This window comes from Entelurus aequoreus, linkage group LG07 (assembly GCF_033978785.1).
Source record: "Entelurus aequoreus isolate RoL-2023_Sb linkage group LG07, RoL_Eaeq_v1.1, whole genome shotgun sequence".
NCBI lineage: Eukaryota > Metazoa > Chordata > Actinopteri > Syngnathiformes > Syngnathidae > Entelurus > Entelurus aequoreus.
In genome coordinates this window covers 58,293,513-58,303,540 of record NC_084737.1, presented here as the reverse complement: position 1 = coordinate 58,303,540, position 10,028 = coordinate 58,293,513, and the positions used below count along the sequence as shown (strand labels likewise).

Below are 10,028 nucleotides of genomic sequence, written 5' to 3'. Positions count from 1 at the left end.
AAATACAAAAACTAAACCCCAAAAATTACAAAAAACTGTAATGCAGTCATTCTGAAATAGTGGAGCGATCCCCCGAGTAACCATTTATCCTGACTGAAATTGTTTTATTTGTTTTTGTTTTGTAGGTCAGTGCGACACCGAAAGGGACAAGCGGTAATAAAATGGATGGATAGGTTGATTGGTAACACTCAAATTGGGCATAGTGTTTGAATGTGAGTGTGAATGTTCTCTGTATATCTGTGTTGGCCCTGTGATGAGGTGGCGACTTGTCCAGGGTGTACCCCGCCTACCGCCCGAATGCAGCTGAGATAGGCTCCAGCGACCCCCCGCGACCCCAAAAAGGGACAAGCGGTAGAAAATGGATGGATGGATGCGATGGATGATTCTCAAACTGTGGTACTACTGACGTATTTGATCGCCTTTCTGTTTTACGATGTAACTTGAACGCAACCAAGGTTGCCAGGGTGTTGTGCTCCTCGTCTGCGGCACAGTGGCGCTGCGCCCCCGCCGCTGCCTCCGCGGTACTGTACTCCACCTCCCCCGCCCTCCCGACGCCAGCCCATAGCAACATGACACCGGAGACGAGCGGTCCAGACAAGCCTGCAAATGAGGCGTTCCCAGCAACCCACCCTGTCTGTCTGTCTGCCTAACGGAGCTCCAAAGCGTCTAGAGCCAGCGCAGTCGACCGCCCCGGGAGAAGATCGGTACCAGAGATACACGTCCACCCAGCCGCCGCTTGCAAGCGCTTAAATAATATTTCTTGGGCATGTCGTAAAGTAGAAAAAGTCGTTTTAGCGCAACAAAATGAGCCTGGACGCATTTAAGTAAGTCAGTAGACATTTGCTAACGTCGGCTAGCCACCGTAGCATTGGCTGCTTAGCCGAGCTCATCAGCTAACGTATAATTACATGGGAACGTCCTGTTTAAAGAGCAGACACGGGTGGGCGAAATAATTACGTGGGCACCCGAGAATGGTCTACGGGTGATTGTGCTGATTTAATGGGATATGTGTCGTTTGGAGCGACATTCTCCGTGTCTTTAGCTAAGTTTGTGTAGCACGACACTGTGGCTAACACGGTAGCTTGTAGACATGGCTTGTTTTCGCCGCTGCGTTTAGGAATGCCAAACAAGCTAACTGCTTAGCCTACCGCCAGGATTTATGCGGGGCTCAAATAGCGTCAGTTTGATTGTTTACGCCTCCAAAACTACACAGAAGCAATTCTTGTTTTGGGGGGACAGGGGGGTTGTTTTGTAGCGTGCGTCAAAGTGTGCATGACACGCCTGAAAGAGCGATTTTGACTGATTTGGGCTGACGCGGGGACAGGAGAAGACATTTACGAGGTGGCCACAAAAAGAAAGCCCAAAAAGTTACAGTGTGGATTAGCACCAAGCGACAGACCAAAGTCGACGCACACCATCATGGTTGCGGGCCGTGCAACAACGATGCAGTCCCTCGCAAAATTCGGCTTTTGCCTGGCGCTTCTCCTGACGCCGGTGGCTGGTAAGTGTGATTTGCTGTGTTTATATTTGTGCATCGAAAATATACTCTTGCAAATATGAAACGCATTGATCAGTGTGTGTTAAATGTCTTCGTTGTTTATAGGTTTGATTTATTTCAATCATCTTGATTGGCAACACTAAATTGGCCCTAGTGTGTGAATGGTGTTGGCCCTGTGATGAGGTGGCGATTTGTCCAGGGTGTACCCCGCCTTCTGCCTAAATGCAGCTGATATAGTCCCCGAAAGGGACAAGCGGTAGGAAATGGATGGATGGATCTTTGTCACTCGACTGTGGTTTCTGCAGTGAATTGTGGAGCTCGTCTCATAGTGGTCATGTAGCCTTCATCGACAGCTACCCTAGAGCGCAGAAGCAAAAATACCAACACTGGCTCCCTTTTAATCATTCTGTGTACAAAAGGCCTGGAAAAACACTGCCAAACATACTGCAGGCCTTGTCTGCCTAGTTGCCCCCCTTCCAGCCTTTGGGTTGAGGCCAGGCTTCAGTGAGACCTTGGGTATGATAAGATACTCACTGGGATGCACTGAGATGCTGGAACATTCTATGTGTGGGGACATTTGTGGAATGTGTGGGAAGATGGCAAGACTATTATTTTTTGGTTTTGTGTATTTTTTGATGACAACTTAACGCAAATAGTGTGATTCCAAGGCTTGCACTAAACGCAGCTAAATTGTAAAAAAAAACAAAAACTCCCTCACGTGCAACATGAGGAAGCCACCGGTCAATCACGATCCGGGACTGTGCAATCAGCGATTACATGCCAACTGGACAATATTTATCATATTTATTCACACAATTAATCCACAATAAAAAGCCGGCACAGCATAGGAGGTAGGAAATGCTGACTCCCACCCCCTTAGCACACTGGGATTCAGCATTACTCCTCTCTAGTCACTTTATACTTTTTACTGTCTCATTTTCTTTTACATTGCCTCCTAGAGTGGTCTTAGGCCACATTGTATATTGCATATTGTGTATATTGTGTTGTTTTTGTATATTGTGTGGTTTCTTCTTTTTAAAAAAAATGCAAAGCACCTCAGGGAAGCAATCTAAATTTCGTTGGACCTGTACCTGTACATGCACAATGACAATAAAGATCATTCATTCATTCATTCATTCATTAGACTTCAGTAACATGTTGTCAACAGAATCTTAATGCAAAGATTAGGGCTGGGTAAAACAATTGATTTGATTGAGGGACGGCGTGGCGCAGTTGGGAGAGTGGCCGTGCCAGCAACCTGAGGGTTCCTGGTTCAATCCCCACCTTCTACCAACCTCGTCACGTCCGTTGTGTCCTTGAGCAAGACACTTCACCCTTGCTCCTGATGGGTCGTGGTTAGGGCCTTGCATGGCAGCTCCCGCCATCAGTGTGTGAATGTGTGTGTGAATGGGTGAATGTGGAAATAGTGTCAAAAGCGCTTTGAGTACCTTGAAGGTAGAAAAGCGCTATATAAGTATAACCCATTTACCATTTATTTACCATTGATCAGTTTTAGCTTTCTGTATCTATAATTTTTTTAGTAGTCACATAATTTATTGATCAGTGTTTTCGATTATTTGAGTAATCGGATAAAGACTCAATGCATATTTGATGGAAAATAGTTAGAAATAACGATTTTGCTGCGAGCCATAATTGTATCTTTCTTCTAATACATTCACAGCAACAACAATAACATTTCATTCCTAACATGTGCAAATTAATTTAAAAAATATATAAATCTCCGCTGTTCGCCACCACACTAATCATGGCACCCACACCACCGCGCTATTATGTGCGCTCTATTGCAGAATCCGTGCAGTAAATGTGTATTTAAAGTTTTTATTATTATTATCACAGTTATTGTTGTTATTGCTGTATTGTTGAATGTGCTCAAAAGTACTTTTGCACCCAATGAAGTCTTTTGACAGTTATTTTTTCAAATCTAAAATAAATACACAGTAGACACTGTTAGAAAACCAACAATTTTGCATATTATGTTTCTTATGCTTTACTGATGATGTTTTAGTCTTAATTTTTTATCTGTTTTAATGGCTAAGCTTTTATTGTTTAAATGTTGGTTTGTACTGTAATGCATTAAAAGTACTTGAAGATAAGTGTGTAACAAATAAAATGTATTATTATTTATTGTGTGTGGTGGGCGTTGTGGCGTCCTACCTACTCTTTTGAGCAGTCCTTGAATGCACCCTGTCCCTCCCCGTCTCCCATTCTCTTCCTCCTGAGGAAACTTTGCAATGTTAAAATCCATAAACTGCTATAAAATTGCATAGTTGGTGAGTTATTGTGATGTAACAAAATCCCATATTTTTACCAGTTTTCCCAGGAGATTTTCCAAATTTTGAAATGTGAATGTTGATGCTCCTCTGACCCGCAGCATTAGACACATGTAATAAATGTGTTTGCGAAATGCCCTGGTGTTTTTGATGCTAAATTAACTTTCGCATTAGCGCTGCAGAAAACAGCATGTCGCTACTGATACGTTCTCTACAAAAAAAACAACAACCAAAAAACAACTTGAAGCCTCTGTTTACTGACATACTATTCATATTTAAATACATTTTACAGCAAGTAAATAGCTTCCCTAATTATCAGTTATCTGCCTCCTTGACTACTAATAATCTGTATTGGTATCGGCCCTGAAAAAAAAACATATCAGTTGATCTCAAATTATTGATATTGTTAATTTTTACATCCCTAAATCCAGACATTCCGATCGGCATTTTGTTAATGTGAACAACATGGTATAGAAAAGGAAAGTACTCTTGAGTGGGTAAACTACGTTTCCGGGCCCTACGGTATATGGCCTGTACATCATTGTTTTTATTCTATAATTTTGTAATACTATTAGTAAGTAAATATTTCTATAATGCAAAGTTGTTTTATTCTTTGAAAGATAAATATAACTAGGTACAATTGTTTATTATTTCTGGCGGGCATAGTGGCGGTCTACTCTGTTCAGCGGTTCTTGAGCGCATCCTAAAAACACCTCTGTCTCATATTCCTTTGAGGATAGAACAATCACTCTGGTTTAAGAAAGCATAGCTTGTGGGGTCAATGTCCACAATTGAATATCTTAGTTGCTCAGACAGCAATGTGTTTATACAATTTTAGATTGGGGTATGTTTTTTTGTAATGGGGCAAGGCGTTATTGACTAATTTTTTCATGTTAGCATTTGAGCTGGCGCAAATCAGTTTGTGAGTTTGTCACAGTGCAGTTATTCATCACAGTTTTTCAAGTATTCTAATTTAAGACGGTAATACAAACTGTTGGGAGTTTTACCGCGGCCATCATGATTACTGTTTATCGTTACAGCCCTAAAATTGACATACTTCATTTTTGTATATCCAGTTTTAAATTGCTTGGATAGAAAAACTATGAAAAAATAGTCTTTGTTGACAACCTGTCATTAGGGTTGGGTATCGTTTGAATTCGAACGATTCCGGTTCCGATTATTTGTTTCGATTCCGATTCCTGACGATTCTCGGTTCCGATTCTTTTAAGAGGCAGGGTCAAAAAAAAAGTTTAGGGTATTTTAAATGAGCTAGCTAACCTACAGTCTTTCTGAATGAAATAATCTGACATTCTCCATCAATTTTGATTCTATTAACTTTTTATGAACTTTACTATAAATTCCTCACAAGGCTGTTTTCAACTAGAATATAAATATCAAATCTATGAACTTGAATATAAATATTATGAATTATGAATACATTTTCCCAGGGGTACACTTTCCTCAAGAGAGCTTTATTTTTGAAAACCTCATGAAAACACATTTACCGTATTTCCTTGAATAGCCGCAGGGGCGCTAATTAATTTAAAACCTCTTCTCACTCCTGCGGTTACCAAAACCATGCGGAATGAGCAAGCATGCTCTAATTATTTTAAAACCTCTTCTCACTCCGGCGCATACATTATCATGAAAAACACATTTAATAAAAAAAAAGTTATTATGATCTTACCTTTACTTGTAGATGGGTCCATGTGCAGTTGCTTCTGATCAAAGGCAGTCTTTCTCATCTTTCTTCAATTTTAAAAGTCTCTGGAGATATTCCTTTAATTATTACCTCCTGCTTCGATTGAAAGTCCAGTTTAGAAAACGGTTTTATTTTAGATATGTAATCCTCCATGTTAAAAGTGCAAGCAAACAATTGCTCCATGCTTGCTGCTTGTTGTCTTCTTCTGCAGTACCTGTCTCCTGCAGTACTGGTAGTCGCAAGAAGGATCACTAGCGCCCTCTACCACCTGGAGGCGGGAGTCATTTAATGACTCATATTTGACCCGGCGGAAGTGCCAAGCATGCGCTAATTATTTTGCGAAACGAGTTTGACCCGGCTGTAATTCTAGGCAGGCGAATACTATATTCCCGGCGCCAATTCAAGGAAATACGGTACACACAAGTGTATGATGCTGCAGGAAATCTCATGAAAACACATTTACACACACAAGTGTATGATGCTGCAGGTACTTAAAAATGTTACCGTGCTCCCACTGATGGGCTAACCTGGTGCAGAAAAGCAAATAAACAATAAGAAACAACTTGCAAAACCCAGTCCAGATTAGCAGCAGGTACAGTATAAAATCAGAGACAGTTCTTGTTTAGGAAAATGACCATATCCGCCTTCTCAGGCAGGATGCGTGAGCGTTCTGGACAGATAGTGTCTCCTGCTGTGGAAAATACACGTTCGCTGGGTGTGGAAGAAGCTTGAACGCATAAATAGTAGAAAGCGAGATCTGACAGCAAAGGATAAGTCTTTTGTTGGTTCCACCGGACCACCACCATGTAGCAAGGTCATCAGACATAAGTATCGGTGGAACGTCCTGGTACATCTGCAGCTCTCTCTCCACTCGTTTCTTGATGGACATGGAGCTCTGTTATTTCGTGGTTATTTTTTATTTTTTTGTAAAGTAAAGCCACACTTTCGACCGCCGACGCCCGCTATCCATGCTTGAGCTCGGCTATGCTAACACTTCCGGCGGTGGGCGCTTCTTCTTTGGTGTCCGGGGCTTCTTCTTCCGGTTCGGCGGACATATTTTTTTCCGGTCGGCGGACTGGTATCGAAAATAGGAATCGAAATTTAAACTTTTGAACGATTCCGTGAGAATCGGAAAGTTAGTCCCGGTTCCGATCGAAACTCGATACCCAACCCTACCTGTCATCTAGTTCAAGTTAAGTTAAAGTACCAATTATTGTCACACACACACCAGGTGGGGTGAAATGTGTCCTCTGCATTTGACCCGTCCCCTTGTTCACCCCCTGGGAGGTGAGGGGAGCAGTGGACAGCAGCGGTGGCCGAGCCCGGGAATCATTTTTGGTGATTTAACCCCCAATTTCAACCCTTGATGCTGAATGCCAAGCAGGGTGGTAATGGGTCCCATTTGTATAGTCTTTGGTATGACTCGGCCGGGGTTTGAACTCACAACCTACCGATTTAAGGGTGGACACTCTAACCACTAGGCCACTGAGTAGGTATCTGTCTGCTAAGCCAGCAAGAAGAGATGTTAGCGGGAGCGGAACAGTAACAGGAACTTACGTTTGCGTAGTTAATAACTACAAACTTTACAAGTTTACTCACCATGACTTGCCATTGTCAGAGATTAAGATGGGAGGTTGTACTAAAGAGCTCGTACCAAAAAATAAAGGTTTTTGATATATATCCTTAGAACACCGTATCACTACATGCTAGGGCTGCTTGATATTTTTGAAAGCGGTATATACAGTATTTGAGACCAAACTTCCATACCGATATCGTTTGATGTGCCTTTGTTAAGCAGTTTGTGCTTTACTGCGACAGGCGAAGCACAGGGCATCGTCTTTGGCTCACCCCCACCCCTTGTGTGTTTATGGAGGCTCAATGACGCGCTGTGCATCAAACTTTAGAAAATATATTGTGCGCAGTACCGTCTTCTCGACTCCTGAGTGTGATACAATGCTTTGGTCAGCGACTGCATTTGTGAGTGACTGCAGCTTTATTTACACATACACCAATTGGCTTGAGAACATATATCTCCTTATAGCGATTTTGTCACTAATCTCATCAGTTTATGTTGTTCAGTTCTGTCAGCAAATTAGCACAGAAACTAAGGATAGCGCCTCTCTGCCGGTTGCTCGGTGTGTCAAAAAATTGAACAACAACTTGGTTTAAAAGTGCCTCTACCCATACCCATTGCGGAATAAGCTACTGTAGTGTAGCGGCTGGTTGGCTGAAAAGTAGCTTTAAACTTCACAGCCAGTGGCTTTCAACGCAGTGAAGAAGTACAAGCTCCATCTATCCCGCGCACAAGCATGAGGATATATAAACCTAACAATCATAAACAAAATGAACGAAAATTACTTTGACATAGAAACGGCTAACTAATTACTTTTTAAAGGATAAACAGCACATTATGTTGCTACTTACAACAAAAATAATCTGAGTGCGCTCCACACTGGTTATTTAGCCATAAAACACTGAGGCAATCTTAAGCACTTTGAAGTATTTTTTAATATACCAGCATATATCGGATAACCCGGTATTCAAACTAAAAATACCGCAGTATCAGTTTGGGTCCATACTGCCCAGCCCTAATACATGCTAACTTAGCCACTACTAAAACAACTAGCCCGATACTTTGGATTTCATTTAGCAATTAAAGATATAATTGTCATAGCAATAATAACTACATTTCTTCTGCTGGATGCTGTGCTCCTTTATGTCAATGGTGTGTTATCGTTTAGGTGCTTTAATGAAATAAAACACTATCGACAGTGGTGGTGAAAAACAATTTAAAAATTATGGTCACCAATTTATTTTGTATGTCAAACGACATCTGCACAAACATGTCGCTTCTGACAAGATTCTGTTCTTTTCGAGTAAGCAGAGAGAGAAGAATGCAAAAATGCCACCAAAGAAAAGTATAAAACCTTTTACTGGTAAGCAGATGATTGCAGCTGTATTTCTGCTTACACTATTCCTGATCAGCCTAGCTATACTACCTCAACATTGCCTGTACGTACTTTTGTCCCATCCTAATGAACCTGATGAGCCCACTGCATCATGTCTATCTGAATCATCACCACTGACCAAGCCTGTTCGGATGAAGCGAAATGTCTTTTAAGACGAACTGAACAAGTCCAGTTGCGATTGACTAAATGCCAAGGCATTAAGGATGTAACGGTATCAAAATACCACTGTACGATATTGTCATTATATTAAGGCAGCTGCATAATGGATTAGATTTATATAGCGCTTTTCTAGACACTCAAAGCGCTTCACAGAGAACTGAGAACCCATCATTCATTCACACCTGGTGGTGGTAAGCTACTTTCGTAGACACAGCTGCCCTTGGTAGACGGAAGCGTGGCTGCCGGTTTGCGCTTACGGCCCCTCCGACCACTACCTATCATTCATCATTCATTCACCAGTGTGAGCGGCACCGGGGGCAAGGGTGAAGTGTCCTGCCCAAGGACACAACGGCAGTGATTTGGATGGTAAGAGGCGGGGAGCGAACCTGCAACCCTCAGGTTTCTGGCACGGCCGCTCTACCCACTACGCCATGCCGCCAGTATGATATTATTGTGGTATATGTCCCAAAAAAAGGTGCCATAATGTGTAAAATTAAGAGGCAGGAATGTTTAGGACAAACACACTTACTGTAATTGAACACAAATACAGTTCTCAAATGGTATGATTATATTTATTACTACAAACCATGTATTTTTACGTGCAAATAGTTGTGTCGGAACATCTACTGTTTCAAACTATATTTAAAAAAATAACTTACAGCTGATGGATTTAAGTAACAGTGTAAACATCCAGTGATGTTTAGCTTAACTGGCTTCAAATATCTTTTCTGGGTGACTGTTTATAAGGTGGCGACTTGTCCAAGGTGTACCGTGCCTTCAGCCTGAATGCAGCTGGATAGGCTCCACCTGCCGCAGTTACAGTGGCAGTCTTGGCTTTGCTTGTGCTCTTCTTATTTTCTTTTGCCTATCTTTATTAAGAGGACCGCTGAGAAGACAAAGTTTTTGAGGAAATATGTATGAATTGAGCCAATAATACAGGCTTATCATCTTCGTGTTTGTTTCTCTGTTGAGGCTTGTGCTACCTGGCTTCTCAATACCTCCTCTCCTCTACTGTATGTTTGCATATTTGTGATGCCATGATATTGCGTGCAGAGAAAAAATCATTGTGGTGCAGCAATTATCAATGTGGACTTTCTTTAGCATGTTTAGAGAAGACATTTAACACATAGTTTGCTAAACGTGTTCTGCAGAAATTAAACAAGGAGGGTTAAAGGCGGGCTTCAACACAATAAAATCTGAAATATCACCTTGAAAATCACTTAAGTTAAGATTTATAAAAGCAGTACAAAGCTGCCTATGTGGAGCCAAGATCTTGCGTTAATTGTGGTGACCAAAGCAAACAAAAAAGCCACAAGACTGATGAGAAAGTGTATGATGAGAGCAAACGTTTGAAATAAAAGACCATAAGGTGGAAGCACTTGATGACAAAAAAGTTGTTTATGATTATC

The 10,028-nt window shown here is 41.5% G+C and overlaps 1 protein-coding gene across 2 annotated transcripts in view; it reads left to right on the top strand.

Moving 5' to 3' along the window:
- The first annotated feature begins 505 nt into the window (after positions 1-505).
- LOC133654081 (bone morphogenetic protein receptor type-2-like) overlaps positions 506-10,028 on the top strand; it is a 105,011-nt gene continuing 95,488 nt past the window's right edge. The window contains exon 1 of one of the 2 annotated variants that reach the window (XM_062054084.1): positions 506-1,501. In XM_062054084.1, coding sequence (XP_061910068.1) covers positions 1,420-1,501 — 82 coding nt within the window. In that variant the 5' untranslated portion in view covers positions 506-1,419. The remainder of the gene's footprint in view (positions 1,502-10,028) is intronic. The other variant, XM_062054085.1, reaches the window with a different exon arrangement.